Here is a 15697-nt window from a genome sequence, read left to right as displayed (position 1 = left end):
CTGTTGCCAATCTTCCTCTTTTTTTTTTTTCCCCAAAGCCCCAGTACATAGTTGTATATCCTAGCTCTAGGTCATTCTAGCTCTTCTCTGTGGGATGCCACCACAGCATGGCTTGATGAGCAGTATGTAGGTCCATGTCCAGGATCTGAACCAGTGAACCCTGGGCCACTGAAGTGGAGCGCAGGAACTTAACCACTCGGCCGCAGGGCCCCAAGAGCTGTGTTTTTTTTAATGAATGAATAAATGACTCCAAAGTCCAGAGCTTTCTATACCACAAGCCGGAAATCTCAGATACAGCCTCAAGGATCCCTGCCAACCGGCAAAGTCCTCATAATGGGTGTACCTGTTTGGGGGCAGGAATTCCCACAGATGTGGGGGTCAGGCCAGGCGAAGCCCCTCCTCCTCTAATGGCCCTGCTCTCCGCAAATACCCTCATCTTCACCCTCCCCTCTGCTTCTGCTATTCAGTAACAATTCCAGAGCCCTTTCCATTAAAGATCGGAATGATCGACAGGACTTGGTTTTTCCTTCCAATGACAGAAATGAAGTTGAAGAGTGAATCTCTAACAGGATACTTTCTGTAATAAAGGACCTACTCCTAGCGCCCCCCCACCAAGTCTTTTTATTTAAAAAAACCCTTTGGGGGCTGGCCTGGTGGCGCAGCAGTTAAGTTCCCATGTTCCACTTCTTGGCGGCCTGGGGTTCGCCGGTTCAGATCCGCGGTGAGGACATGGCACTGCTTGGCAAGCCATGCTGTGGTAGGCATCCCTCATGTAAAGTAGAGGAAGATGGGCATGGATGTTAGCTCAGGGCCGGTCTTCCTCGGCAAAAAGAGGAGGATTCGCAGATGTTAGCTCAGGGCTAATCTTCCTCTAAAGTAAATAAATAAATAAATAAAAATTTTAAAAAACCCAACAAACCTCTTTGGCTTTTTGTAGTTACTGGAAGCCAGAAGGTCACTTTCTACTCATCCCCAAAGAGGGCACTGCTCATACGTCCAGCAGAGAATTGTCTTTCTGAGACCATTCTAAGCCATCTGATGGAGAAGCCAGGAGCCTGCTCTGAGGACAGCACCCTCTGAAAGGCTGTTTTACCTTGCGAGGCAGCACGGAGGGCAGAGTGTGCACTCTGACCATCCTGGGTCCCCAGAGGCTCAGCCACTCACTGGCTGTGTGGTTTGGGGCAAGTCTCAACCTCTTGGGTCTGTGCAATGGGAGTAACAGAAGTAGAGAGAACTGTGGTGACAGGAGGACTCAGCGTGCTGAGAATGGTGCCCAGTGCTCAACAAACACTGGAACTCGCTCTGCTTTATAAAGCCCTGCTTGATTCAGGACCAACGACACAATCAGCGTCACAGGTGCAATGACAGTTTAATTTCTGGACAGGATTTGATGTGGGGGAGAGAGAAAGCCAGGGACAGAGAAAGAACACCTTCCAGCTATACCACAGGGTTTCGGGGGTCTTCGGGGAAGGGAGCAAGGTGAAGACCACAGGGGTGGGGAGCTGCTGCAGCCATGTCAAGAGCCCTAGCCCCTCCAGGGATCCGGAGGTTAGGAAAGGTCCAGTGGGAACAGGCCTCCAGTCCCAGCCATACCTGTGCTTCAGGGGCCTGCTGGGCAGACCTGGCCTGAAGGTGGACCTGGGACCTTCCTTGGCTGAGTTCCCTTTCTTCCTTAGGACACAAAGAAAGGTCCTTACAGTGGCCTACAGCCTGGTGGGATGGTGGTGAACAGAAGGAACGTTTCCAGTCCTTGTCGTTGAAGATTCATTCCACACACACGTACCTACTACGTGCTGGGCCTGCGAGACAGTGGAGCACAAAACAGAAAAAGCCCCATCTCCACGTTGTGCTCCAGGGGCCTCCTCCTTTCTCTCTTAAAAGCAAGGCTGTTCTGTTCACAGCTGCATCTCCAGTCTCCGACACAGAGGAGCGCTGAATAAACACTGAGTGAACGAAGGAAAGCACATTTCTGACAGGCTGAATCAATTCCTGAGTCCAACTTTGGAAATAGAGACTAGAGGTGAGGTCATGGGTGGTTACTTTCTTCAGAAGGAAATTGTCAAACTGTCTTCCAGGTCAGAGGTGGCATTCGGCCAGCTGGGTCACACACCAGCTTCCCTTCTGGCTGCGAGGACTTCCCTGTCTTAGGATAGAGCAACTGCTGCAATGACTCCACATGGTGGCCCAGCAAATCCCTGGCTCCTTTGTGCTCCCATTCATAAGAGACCCAAGTAATTTTACTGTCTGTCTAAAAGCAGGGGCTGTGGGGTGGGGGCCACCTGTCATGTACACGGCTGGCATCCAGGCCAGGGTCGATCAAATGCTTCGTGTGGAGGAATGGAGTCCTCTCCTGTAATGAAGGTCACTGCTTTGCAAGATGCCCACTCCCAGCTCACCAGGGGCTGCTCTGGACCAGGCCTGATGCGGCTGCTGGCTGCAGGAAGAACAGACAGCGAGTCCTTCTGGCTGCAGTGCCTAAGGCGTGGACATTAGGGGTGCTGGGTCCTTTGTTCCAACCTCTGCTGGGGGCAGGGAGGAGGAGAAGGAGACGGAATCTTGGCCACTTCTCTAGAGGTTAAAAGGGAAGCTGCTTCCAGACACAGGATCTGGTCCTGAGGGCTGAAGTCTCCATCCAGAGCAGTTAACATTCAGCTCTGCAGGCTTGGAGAGCAGAGCAGTCAGGAGTCCCCCAGAAACCTCTCCATTTGCTGGCCCAGGTCTTCCTGGTGCAACCAAGGAAGGAGGTGATCCAGCTGTAGGACAAGAGCTGCTGTTGTGTAGTGGCTGAGAACAAGGACTCAGGGGGATGGCTATCTGGGTCCCCATCCTAGCCAGGCTCCTTCCTAGCCATGCGCCCACGGGCAAGCTACCTAACCTACTGGACCTCTGTTTTCTCCTCTGTCAATTGGGGAGAATATACTGCCTGTTTCATAAGGTTGTTTAAGGATTAAATGAATAATCCACGCAAAGAACGCAGAACACAGCCTGGTAGATAAACACTCAAAAAACACTAGCTATTCCACGATCACTAAGGCCAGGATGTGCCCTCCACCCCAAATTGTGATTACAGAAAAAAAAAAAAAGTAGTGGGTTTGCAAGTGATTTTTATTTTATTCTTTATATTTTTTCTATTTTCTACAAGGAATAAATATCACTCTCCTGCTGAGGAAAAATGGTTTAAACTTCTCGGAAGACAAGATGCCACTGATGGGACCCTAGAGGGCAGAACTGGAAGAGTAACTGCCAGAGAAGGTTCCAGAAAGTGAGTCTGCCCTAGTCCAAGACTATCCCAGCGTGAACCTGCTGTACAAGTATCCATCAGTCAGGTGGTGTCAGCCTTTCCTAGGAGAGTCCCAGAAACCCCAACATGACAGTGATGAAGAGGATACTTTTGCTGTCTAGACACCAAAATGTGTGTGATTAAAATGAAGACTTAGGAAGCAGGGAGAGGCTGTGCATGCTCCTTCAAGTGAATTGTGAAAATTCTCACAAACATACCTTACACAAAAATAATCTCTATTCTCACTGCCCAGGGGTGTAACAGGCTGGCATATTTCCCTCCGGGCTGAAAGTGGTTTTAAAACCAACCGAGACTGCCCTGTTGGTTCAACCACCACCAATGCTGACTAGGCGGTGAGTGCCCAGCAAAGCACAGGCTGCTGTGACCAGGGGAGTGAACCCTCCACCACACGGAGCCTGAGGCTCTTAGGCAAGGCAAGGAAGAGCTATAATCTGGAAAACTATCTGGGTGGGTCTCCCAGGGAACAAGGAGCGTAGAGAATAAGGATTCCAGAGCTCTTCCCTCTCCAAATCCAGCATGAACAGGAGAACGGATATAATGCAATGCTGGCTGTACCAGGGGAGAAGGTACCACAAGACACGAGTATTCACCTCAGAGAGGGTTCAAGGTTAAAGTTAATAAAAACAAAAGAAAGACGAATGCCTAGCTCCCAGCAGCCACAATGCCTGATGTCCAGCGTCCCGGTCATCTTCCCGCTAACTGTGTGAGCCAGGCTGTTCTGCTCGCAGTAAGGACACGTGGACTTTCTTAGAAGGGAGACTGGCTTGTTCTTGGCACGTGCCCAGAAACCTCTTGGTAATGTCTGGCTTCACCGCTGCTTCTTTAGGATGGGGACTTGATCTATTTTGTGTGCCACTGTCTCTCCCTGGCTCAGCGCATAGTAGGTAGATGTGTGTGGAATGAATCATCTTCAACGACAGAGACTGCAGACTCCGTCTGTCCACCACCATCTCCCTGGGGCGGGACACAGTGTTAGGCATACAGCAGAAGTCGAATAAATGTTTTTTGAATGTTTTACTTGAGTGGGATCCATTAACTCACGCAGCTTAAGAATCCCCCTCGCCACAAAAAAACCTCAGAGACCAGAAGCCCAGGCCCTGGACAAACAGGTTGGGCACTAGACTTGCTAAGGCAAACTGCACAATTTCTGAGTTTCCAGCCCAGCCAGCTGTCTGACAGACACTTCACACAAAATCCCTCCCCCGAAATAGCTCTCAGGCTGCCAGTCTGCAGAGATGGGAACAGGAAACGGAAAATCACCAGGTCCTCACTCACGGGGCTGCAACACTGGAGCCCCGAGTCCGGATGAGCTCAGTGTGGCTTCACATGACAGACCACTTTTTCCAGTCCGCCCTGAGCCGTGTGGCTACGGCCGAAATGCCACTGTTCAGAAGACACACCCTCGATGTTAGAGCAGCTTTGGGGAGGAAATAATAAATGGCCTTCACATTAAGTGCACACGTCAATTATGAGACCCATCCTGATTTCTGAAACGTGAAACCACGGCAGGGAGGAAATGTCGTATTCCTCCTGGCCACTCTCGTGTGAGATGCAAGGAGCTGTTGTTACATTATCTCCTGGACGGGGACGGCCACATTTCCTTGCAGACTTGGGTTTAATCCTTCAAATAAATCTCATGCCTCGTCTAAAGTACACCCCCAAAAAAGGCCACCTGGAAAAATCAACCCCTTTGCATGTGCTGCCTAGAATCAGTGCCCCAGAAGCATCTCAAGCATTCCCAGCTTTGTGGAGAGCTGGTGTGTTTTAACCTCCCCAGGAGGAAGGCAGCGCCCTCCTTCCTCCTTGTCTCCCAGGAGGGATTCAGACTGCTTTCAAGTTTCCGGATCTGGGGGCGACCTCCTCCCACCCCCTGCCCTGCTGTCAAAGAAGCTGCTGCTCAGAAGCAGCAGCTGCTAAGTAATGAAAGCAGGAGGACAGAAGCGGAGGGATGCAGGGATGAGGGAGGGGCAGCAAGTGGTTTACAGAGAGAAGGACAGGTCTCTCCTGAGCACCAGCACCCGGCAGGCAGCAGCTTTTATTGGTCCCTATCCTAAGAGATGAAGATACTGATTTCTAGCTTTGAGAAGCCTTAAAAGCAATCGGTCTGGGAACTCATTTCTCACCTGGGCCTCCTGGACAGGACAAGGCGGGAAGGCGGAAGGCAAATGCACGCCCCGCTGGGAGCACGGAAGAAAAGCCACAAGTGGACACCGGTGAGGCGCCAGGGTGGAGGAGGGACATCACACCTCTTCCAATGGTTCAGGTGGAGAAGCGCGGTTCCAAAGGCGCCCACAAATTAAGTGCAATTGAAGGGCTCTCATCAGTTGTTGGTTGAAACCTCTGCAAGGTGATTTAGGGCTACCTATCAAAATCTTAAATCCACACACCTCTGACCAAAGCGATTCCACCGCTGGGAATTTCTCTCACAGACATACTTAAGTGTGCAAAGATACACGGAAAAGGAGAGTTGCTGTCATATTGTTTATAGCAGCGAAAAAAAACAGATGGCAATCTAAATGTCCATTGACAGAGGAATCAGTGAATAGATGGCAGTGTTTATAACATGGGGAACTCTGCAATCAAGAAAAAGAGTCAAGAAAATCTACCCAGACAGACTGGCAAGACGTTCCCTCATGTACTTCAAAGAAAGTACCTTTGGTTTTAACCCACGTGTGTAACTATACAGCCGATTCTGGTTATTCGTGGAGTTACACTCTATAAAGGCCCTGTCGGCAGTGAATTAGTGAATACAGAACCATTGCTCCTACAGGAAATACGGGGTTAGGTTCCCATGAGCCTCTGACCACATGTTCATCAATCAATCAATACATAACCTTGTTTCGCCTATTTCTGCTGAATATATTGTTGATTCATTATCGTTGAACTCACAGCCAACGATAAGTCATGCCTGAACACACACGTTTTATCTGACATGCATATTTTCTCCATAACGCATGCCACAGTCGTCCTGCACCGAGGAACACTGGACAGCACTTCTGCACTATGGTTGGGGGCCATTTTATTTATTTATTTTTGAGGAAGATTAGCCCTAGAGCTAACATCTGCCATCAATCCTCCTCTTTTTGCTGAGGAAGACTGGCCCTGAGCTAATATCTGTGCCCATCTTCCTCTATTCCATATGCGGGATGCCTACCCCAGCATGGCTTGATGAGTGATGCGTGGCTCTGTGCCCGGGATATGAACTGGCGAACCCCAGGCCGCCGAAGCAGAGTGCACGAACCTAATGGCTACGCCACTGGGCCAGCCCCCTGGGGACCATTTTAAATAGCAAAATCATCAAGAAGCAGAAAAATGAGAATGCATGGCACTAAATAGACAGAGAAAAGGACGCTTGTTTTAAGCATGAGAGCTGAAACATGAAGGCAGAGTGTTGCCTGGTTCGACCTCCACTGGCAACGGGCACACAGGGCGACTCACAGTTTTTGCTGCTCTGCACATGTCCATCAACGACCACGAAAGTTCTGTGAGTACTGATTTTGGGGTTACCAATTTTAGTGAGCAAGCGAACTCACAAGTTCGGGGTTTTTGAATCATGAGGATCGACTGTATGTCTGTACATGCACAGACCATTTCTAGAAAATATACTAGGTCAATTTCAGAAGAAGACAAAAAAAAAAATGCTGTTCCCAGAGTTATCTCTGAAGAGTGGGAGGGCAACAGATTTTTATTTTATTCTTTGACTCTCGCTTTACCTGTGAGCATACCATTTCTAATTTTAGAAATCTGCCGTAAGGAGACGGGCCTTTCCACAGGTAAGCACAGCACAGCACGACAGACTCCATCCGGACTCAAGGACTCTGCCTTGCAGGACGGCCAGCGTCTAGAGAGGGGCCCTTGCAGAAAGGCCATAAGCAGGCTCCTGCTTGACGCTCCCCTCTCCTGGGGAGGAGGATGACGGCAGGTATGAAGGCCACAGGACTCGGCTTCACCTACAACAACCCAAAGTCAGAACTTTCCCCCAAGAAAGACATGGACTTGCCACTCTTAGCTTCCACTGCCTTTCACACACCAGAAGCAGTCGGCCAGGGGCAGGACGGGGCTCACAGTCCAGAGGAAAACAACTCGGTACTGAGAAACCTTGTTTTCCCGGGGGCTGGGGGCCGGGGGGTGGGCGGAAGTCACAGTGAAAGAAAACAGAAGTTTGCAAAGGAAAGTATGATGGAATTGGGATTACATGGAGGGGAAAAAAGAGAACGGAAAAGGGAGGAAGAGAGGGAACCTGGCAATTTTGTATACTGGGCATTTATATGGGTGTAATCTATGATTCATCCTCCTCTTGTAAATGAAAATAGGCTTATTTTCCCAATTATGAAAATACATAAGTATATTTAGGTCTGGAAAGATATACACTAAACTGTAGGAATGAGATTAAGGGTTTGGGAGGAACCCAATTTTTTACACTAGGCGCTTCTGTATCTTTCAGATTTTTCACAATAAAAACGTATCTCATACTTCCTGTCTCAGAATAATAAGGTCCTACACTTGAGGCCATGCTACCCTAGCAAAAAGGCCCCTGGCCCTGCCTCCTGCCTTTCTTTCTCACCCTCTCTCCTTCCTCAGGCCGGTCCACGCCCTGGGGCTAAGGACTCAGCATCCAGACATCTCTGAGCAGCAACAACCAGGCAAACGCAAAACTTCAAGGTTCCTCAAAAAGTTCAACACGGAATTACCATAGGACCAGCAATTCCACTCCTAGGTATATACGCACGAGCATGGAAAACAGCGTTCAAACACGACTGGTACCTGGACGTTCACAGCAGCACGAACCAACGACAGCCGAAAGGTGAAAGCAACCCAATGTCCATCAACAGACGAACGGATAAACGAATGGCCGTCTCTCCAGACAATGGAGTATTGTTCAGCCACAACAAGGACTGAAGTACTGACACACGCCATGACACGGCTGAACCTTGAAAACATGGAGTGAAAGAAGCCAGACACAAAGGGCCACATATTATATTATATGAAACATCCAGAATAGGCAAATCCATATAGACCCAAAACAGGTTATTGGTTGCCAGGGGCTGGGGGTGGGAAGGCATGAGAAGTGGCTGCTTAATGGGTACAAGGGTTTCTTTTGGGGTGATGAAGATGTTCTGGAACTGGATGGAGATAACAGTTGCACAACAGTGAGAATGTACTAAATGCCACAGAATCACACACTTTAAAGTGGTCAAAATGGTGAATTTTACGTCACGGTATAAATTTTACCTCAACTAAAAGAATAAGTAAAACTCCAAGCTGTGTGACCTTGGGCAAGTTACTCAGCCTCTCTGAACCTACAGAATGGGCAGACAACAGCATGAGTACATAGGCTCGGTTGTGAGGATTCCATGCGATGTGTGGGTAAAGTGTTTGGCACAGAGCTGGGCGGGCAGAAAGAGACCAGTAAGTAATGAAGCTGCTGCGGCCAGGATGAGGATTATTATGTTGCACTGTCAAAGCCATCGCACCTGGCAGTCGGTGGGGTTTCCATGTTTTCAAATTATCCTAATTAAGCAACAACAACAAGACGGGTGGGGGACAGGTGCTGTGTAAGATGAACGATTATAGGAGAGGGGCTTGACTATATTTATAGTAGATTTCTATCTAGACTGTACTTACAGTCTGTCCTGTGTTCAGGTAGGAAACACAACCACCCACCTCGGTCACAGAGAGACCAGGGGGCGGCTTTGCCACTTGTCCACCATGGGACAACACAGAAGCTCTTGCTTTTCCCACTCCCTCCGGAGGCCTGTAGACATGGGTCCCTGACGGACACCTGTTTCATGGAGGCAGAAGGGGCTGCATGTAGGTGAAAAGCTCCCACCTGTGCAAAGGCCCTTATCTGCAGCAGCTCTAAAAACCTAAGAACTGATGGGGGTGTGGGAAGGAGCAGGAAGAATGTCGCTCTTCTTCTCTATGTGGAAGTGATTTGGTACCGAATTAGAACTCCACACTTCCTGAGGCAAGGTGCCCCCCTCACAGCTGACCTGGGCAGAGGGGAGGGAGAAGCGGAGAGGATTTCAGGCTGTCATGGAAACTTTCTTTCCTTGGGCCTCTGAGCATACGGCAGGTGTCTTGAAAAATCCGTCCCTACTGCCCGCGGCTGGCTGCTGCCCTCAGACACAGGGGGGCAGCTGCCTCTGTGTCGCCAAGCCCACTCCCCATGGCACGGTGGCAGCAGCACAAGGGAGTCTGCAGTGTGCGCCTCCCGCCCCAGCTCCCCAGAAGGACCCCACCGCCCCATGGAAATCCGAGTCCCCAGGCCCGCGACCTCGATGCACCCCACGGATCACAGACAGTGGCAGGCCAAAGGCCGCAGCACAGACTCCTCCGGGGCCTCCTGAAACGCGATGCCCACTCTGCCCTCTGCTGATGGGGATGGCTCCCAAGATGAAAGAGAGCTGTGTGTGGATTTGGGGCTTGGAAGCAGCCAACAGGAGCCGCCTAGCAAGACGGGCCCCTCTGCGCAACACGGGAAATCCAGCTGGTCCAAGGCAGAGAAAATCACAAACTGGGAGGCTGTAAACCCAAAACAGCTAAAGGGACTCTAAATAACAGCAGGTGCAAGATGCCAGGGTAGAAAGCAAGAGGGACTGCTGGAAAGTCTAAAGCTTCTGGAACTGGGTGACTGTGCCCATGGGGGTTCATGGCAGCGTGCCAGGAGCACACAGAGCCCCAAGAGGAAAGGGGTGCCATCTTCTCAAGCATCAGCGGGACTCAAGGAGTGGGGGTGCTCATATAATAAAATAGGACAATAACATATAGCAGAGGAGAACGTAAAATCTGATTAGTTTTAAGGATAAAATACTAGATGTCGAGGAAATGTGTAACTGTGGCTGGCCACTTTGGGGCATTCTGCTCCTGAGCATTAAGGGCAACTTGGAGAAGTATAGATGCCCAGCTCTCAAGGAACTCCTGGCCCTCATTTCATTTGTCACATGAATATTTTTTTGAGGTCTTACTATGCGCCAGGCTCCTCTCCCTCCCTGAAACTCACTGCTTAGTGGGGGAGGCGGGTGTGAATTAAAAAGACATGATGCCATGGGATTTATATCAGGGAGACCCCACCTGCCGAGGGCAACGGGGAAGGCTTTCTTGGGCACGCAGGCCTGAGTGACAATTAACCAGGACCAGCCGGGCAGCGGGAGGAACGGGAAGCTCTCCGGGCAGACAGAACAGCATGTGCAAAGTTCTGTGACAGGACGGGGCTTGGCTGGAACCCAGGGAGTGAGGAGGAGAAAGGCCTGAGGTCATGGAGGCAGAACCTTGATGGCTGGTCGCTGGTAAACCAGGGGGCGATTTTAAGTGGCAGGTGGCGTGCAGAGTTCTGTTTTAAGCAGATGATGCAAGCAGCAGCACATTCACGTAGGCATCCCTACTAAGGCAGGCAGATAGATGGTCAAAGCTATACCGTGTTACCAGTGAGGCCTTACTGGAAGATGCAAACCCATGAGGCCTGTGCCCAGGCCCACTGACTACATAATGGGTCCCAGTTGGGCCTCAATCAAGCAGTCAGATTTCTAAACAGCTCTAAGAACAGTGGTTGCTAGAGCTCCCCTCCCAGCACATCCAGGGGTCCCAGACCAGGAAGCCAGTGACATGGGTTAAGAGCACAGATTCTGTAACCATGCAGTTCTGAGCTCAAATCTCATCTGCTATACACTAGCTGGGTGACCCAAGGCACATTTATTACCCTCTCTGTGCCTCAGTAAAATGGGGTACTTAAAGCCCAATCTCCTAGGGGCATTGTGTGGATTCATTAAGTCAGGCTGCTAAAGCCCTTATCACTTAGCCTGGTACATCACAGGCGCTAAAGAAAATGTTGATTATTATTACTATAATTCGTAGTCAGCTAAAGATGAACATGGGAGATGTGCAAAGACCAGGGAAATGTAAAATGACTGGGGAGCACCCAGGCTCACTGAGAGGAGCAGACAGCACAGAGGAGGAAGCGGGTTCCACGTACTTGCGAGCAGGAGGCAGGAGATGGCCACGGCGTACAGCTGCTTGGAGGTGGTGATGCTATAGTGGTCCAGGAAGTGGTCCAGCAGGTAGACGGCCAGGTGCCGGGCTGCGGGGCAGAGCTGGCAGTGGCTACTCAGCAGGGTCAAGATGTCGACAAAGAACCGGCGGCTCTTCAGGAGCGGAGAGTGGGCTCGGAAGTCCGGCAGCTTCAGCTCCTGGAGGACAGGCAGGGCAGAGGGAGGTCAGGGCTGCCTCCCGAGAGCCTCAGATGCTCCGGGAAGTGAGACATGGGGGCCCAGCTGCCGGCTGGTTAGGGGGCAAGGATCCCTCCATACCCTGTTCTTTTCCTTCAAGCCCCAGGAGGGCAGCCCCTCTATTCCAGAAACTCCTGGACCGTCTCCCATCCGCCCTCTCTGAGTGCAGGCTCGTCAAGTGTCAGGGACACGATGACAGAGGCAGGTGAAGGAGAAGATCGGCTAAGAAGCCAGTCATTTCCCGGGTGAAACGTTTACTATTCCAGACACACAAGGCCATAAAAGAATGTAGGCCCTGAGGCGGGAGACCTGCATCCAGATTCTGCTTCTACTGCTCAACCAACTGTACACCACTTGGTCACCTGCCTCACCTGCCACACCTTTGTTCCCTCCTCCGTAGCTGAGGAGTAAATGAAAAACCAATGGGAAGCACCTGGCACACGGGAACCTCTCAGGGATCACGGCTTAATTCCCTCTGGGGCTAGGATTGCAAGGGACAATTTCCTGAAAAAAATTCAACCTAAAAAAGGTTGTTTAAATAATAGTACAAAGAACTCCCAAACAGCCGCCTCGCAGATTCATTAGCTGTTGATGTTGTACCTTTCCTCTCTCTACAAGCACATGCACTTTTTCCTAAAGGTTCCAGACATCATATGCCCCACCCCCGCAGGAGGCGACTTTTCCTTTGTAAGGTATGCACTGCCGTGTTATCTGAATTTATCTGTCTAATACAAGAAAAACAAATATCTGAAATATCAAACCAACCAAGATTTTTATAATGGAAAAAATATTCTTATCTATCTACCATATTTACAATTTTGCCCAAGTAGACCGGACATGATTTATTTAGGAAATGTCTTGGCAACTTTTTGTCAAATAGGGAGACTAAAGAGAAGCAAAACCGAGGAAAAACAGGAAAGGAGAAGCTGGCAGAAAAGGAATTGTGAGAGCTCACTGGTGGCAGGTTCACTGGGAGATGAGATTAAACAAAGTGATGCCCCTTCTCTATATAAGGCCACTCACTTAACCCTGGAGCTTTACTTAAGCAGACAGCTCTGGGACTAGGAAATAGCTGTTCATTCATTCAAGAGATATCCATTCATCGTTTCCCTCAGTAAGTATCCTTCTATAGATCAAGCATTATTCCAGGCACTGGGGATACAGTCTGCAATGAGATGGACACAGACCTACACATAAGATTAAAACTAAAAAACTCTCAGAAGAAAACAGGAGCAAATCTTTATGACTTTAGATCAGGCAATGATTTCTTCAATATGACACCAAAAGCAGAAGCAACAAAAGTAAAAATACCCAAGTTGGACTTCAAAATAAAAAATTTTCATGCTTCAAAAGACACCATCAGGAAAGTGCAAGACAACACAGAATGGGAGAAAATGTTTGGAAACCATAAATCAATAAAAGGCTGTAGTCAGATTATATAAAGAACTCTTATAACTCAACACTGAAAAGGCAACCCCAGGGGCCGGGCTTGTGTCCTAGTGGTTAAGTTCAGTGCATTCCACTTCGGCAGCCTGGGTTCCCAGGCACAGACCTACACCACTTGTCGGCGGCCATGCTGTGGCGGTGACCCACATACACAATAGAAGAAGATTGGTACAGATGTTAGCTCAGGGGGAATCTTCCTCAGCAAAAATAAAAAAGAAAAGAAGAAGACAATCCAATTTAAAAATGGGCAAAGGACTGAAGAGATATCTCTCCAAAGAAGATATACAAGTAGCCAATAAAATGAAAAGATGAAAAATGAAAAATAACATGAAAAGATGCTCAACATCACTAATCATCAGGGAAATGAAAATCAAAGCCACAATGAGATAACACCTCCCATCCATTAGGTTGGCCATTATAAAAACAAAAACAGAAATAAACAAGTGCTCGTGAGGATGTGGACAAATTGGAACCTTTGCATACCGCTGGTTGGAAAGTAAAATGGTGCAGTCACTGTGGAAAATGGTTTGGCAGTTCCTCAAAATGTGAAACACAGAGTTACAACATAACCCAGCAATTCTAACCCTTGGTATATACTCAAGAGAAATGAAAATATACCACCACACAAAAATGCGTATGCAGATATGTTCACAGCAGCATTACTGATAATAGCCCCAAGTGAAAACAACCCAAATGTCCATCAACTGATGAATGGATAAATACAATGCAGTATATCCATACAATGGAATATTACTAGTTCATAAAAAAGAAGGAAGAACTGATACATGTTACAACAGGATGAACCTCAAAAACATTATGCTAAGTGAAAAAAAAGCCAGTCATAAAAGGCCGTATATTGTATGATCCCATTTATGTGCAATGTCCAGTACAGGAAATCCATATAAACAGAAAGTAGATAAGTGGTTACTGTGGGCTGGGGGTGGAGTTTAATGAGGGGTGACTGCTAATGGATATGGGGTTTCTATTTGGGATGATGACAATATTCTAAAATTAGATAGTGTTAACAGTTGCACAACTCTATGAATACAGTAAAGACAACTGAATTGTGTACTTTAAAGGGTTGAATTTTATAGTATGTGAATTATATCTCAATAAAGCTGCTGTAAAAAATAAGATGGACACATCACCCACTCTCATTGAGTTTATGGCCCAGTAAGAGAAACTTTCCCCTCAAAAAGAAAGTTGAGTTGAAATTTCACGCTTGGATCTTGTCTCTTCTGGCCGGTTCCCTGAGAGCCTGGAGGCCGGGACACGGCTATCTTGGTGCCCTAGAGCTTTGCTCATGGAAGGTGCTAAACCTGAACAAATTATTTCCTCTCTCTTATGCTTACATATGAAGAGACTGAGTTTGAAAAAGTCCTATCCTATAACTCGGGGCTTTACTTAACTAGCAACAGATCTGAGGCTAGAAGATTTTTAATGTATCTTTTCTAAGCTTGTATTTATTTTTTTTAATCAGGGAGGAGATCTTTTATCCCCAGCTTAACTTCTCTAAGGAAAAGACTTGACTTTGTCTATCATTCATCTTCACTGTTTCATGAATTTATGCGGCCACCACGGGAGTTCAAATTCCTTGAGGGCAGGGTCCGGGTCTGCTTTGGCACCTGGTCAGGTGCCCAATAACTAACTGTTGAAGGAATCAGGGAGGGAGGGGAGAAGGAGGGAAAAAAGAAGGACTGACTCTCAGTGGTGAGTGCAGAGCGTCCAGGGCCCACAGAGGAAGGTGGGTCTGCAGAGAGTAGCAGGTCAGTGGGCAGCTCTTTGACGAGGAGAGATCAATCTAGCCAAGTTTTGGAAGGATGTCTAGGAATCAACCTGTTGAAGATGCAGGAAGGAAAGGAAGCTCAGCAGGGTGAACAACACCTGCAGAGCCACACAGGTGTCCCATTTAGGGAACCTAGAGCCCCTGGAACAGGCAGACAGGGAGGTGTGCTGGATAAAGCAGGCTGGGAGAGTTGGGGGATCCCAGCTTACATGTCCTGCTAAGATACCTGGCCTGCCCTGGGGGCAATGGGGAGCCACTGAAGGATTCAGAGCAGGGCATCAACCTGGGCAGAGTGGACACGCATGAAGATCTCTTGGCCAGCCTCCTCCCAAGCTATGGCCAGACAGCTGGTAGCAGCAGCCAATGTAGGGCTGCAGCTCCCCCAAACAGCAGCCCCGCTCTGCACCCTTCAGCAGCCCCCACAAGCTTGCAGGCCACTTGTATATTTCCTCTAAGCAGACGGCTCTAAGGTTCCAGACAAGAAGTAGCCACAGATCCTTGCTGTTTTGTAGGCGGCAGCTGCCGGAAATTAGCCAAGTGACCTTTGGCCCGGGCGGGGCTGCCCTCATCAAGGCAGTTCAAAGGCCCCAAACACAACAGGTCAGATATGCAACATCGTGACTTCCCTCCCTGCTCAACTCAGCCAAGCTTAAGTCCTGGATTTTCCCTTGTGCCAACCGGGAGAAGAGAACTCAAAGCGACACACTTGTAGGTCTTTCCTCTGTACATTCTCCTGGGAAAACGGTCCACTGGCTTAAGCAGATTCTCGCCGGAAGCCATCGGTGCATAAAAGATATGGACCTTTGGAATGGGCAAGCATACATGACAAGGAGGAGTGAGGAGGCAGGGCTTCCTGGCAAAGGCTAGACTCAAGGGTGGGCAGGATTCTGAAAGCTAGAATGGCTGTCTGCGAGTTCTTCCTCCTCATTTCTGCTTGTC

The 15697-nt window shown here is 49.0% G+C and overlaps 1 protein-coding gene across 5 annotated transcripts in view; it reads right to left on the bottom strand.

The window, feature by feature from the left end:
* CCNJL (cyclin J like) overlaps positions 1–15697 on the bottom strand; it is a 54090-nt gene that overhangs the window by 13613 nt on the left and 24780 nt on the right. For 3 of the 5 annotated variants that reach the window (XM_070517134.1, XM_070517135.1, XM_070517133.1), the window contains exons 3-4: positions 11274–11487; positions 7027–7251 (exon numbers count right to left, since the gene is read on the bottom strand). In XM_070517134.1, coding sequence (XP_070373235.1) covers positions 7027–7251; positions 11274–11487 — 439 coding nt within the window. The remainder of the gene's footprint in view (positions 1–7026; positions 7252–11273; positions 11488–15697) is intronic. The other 2 variants (XM_070517136.1, XM_014842734.3) reach the window with 1 other exon arrangement.

Source organism: Equus asinus, chromosome 9 (assembly GCF_041296235.1).
Source record: "Equus asinus isolate D_3611 breed Donkey chromosome 9, EquAss-T2T_v2, whole genome shotgun sequence".
Taxonomy (NCBI): domain Eukaryota; kingdom Metazoa; phylum Chordata; class Mammalia; order Perissodactyla; family Equidae; genus Equus; species Equus asinus.
This window is presented reverse-complemented; position numbering and strand designations above follow the sequence as displayed.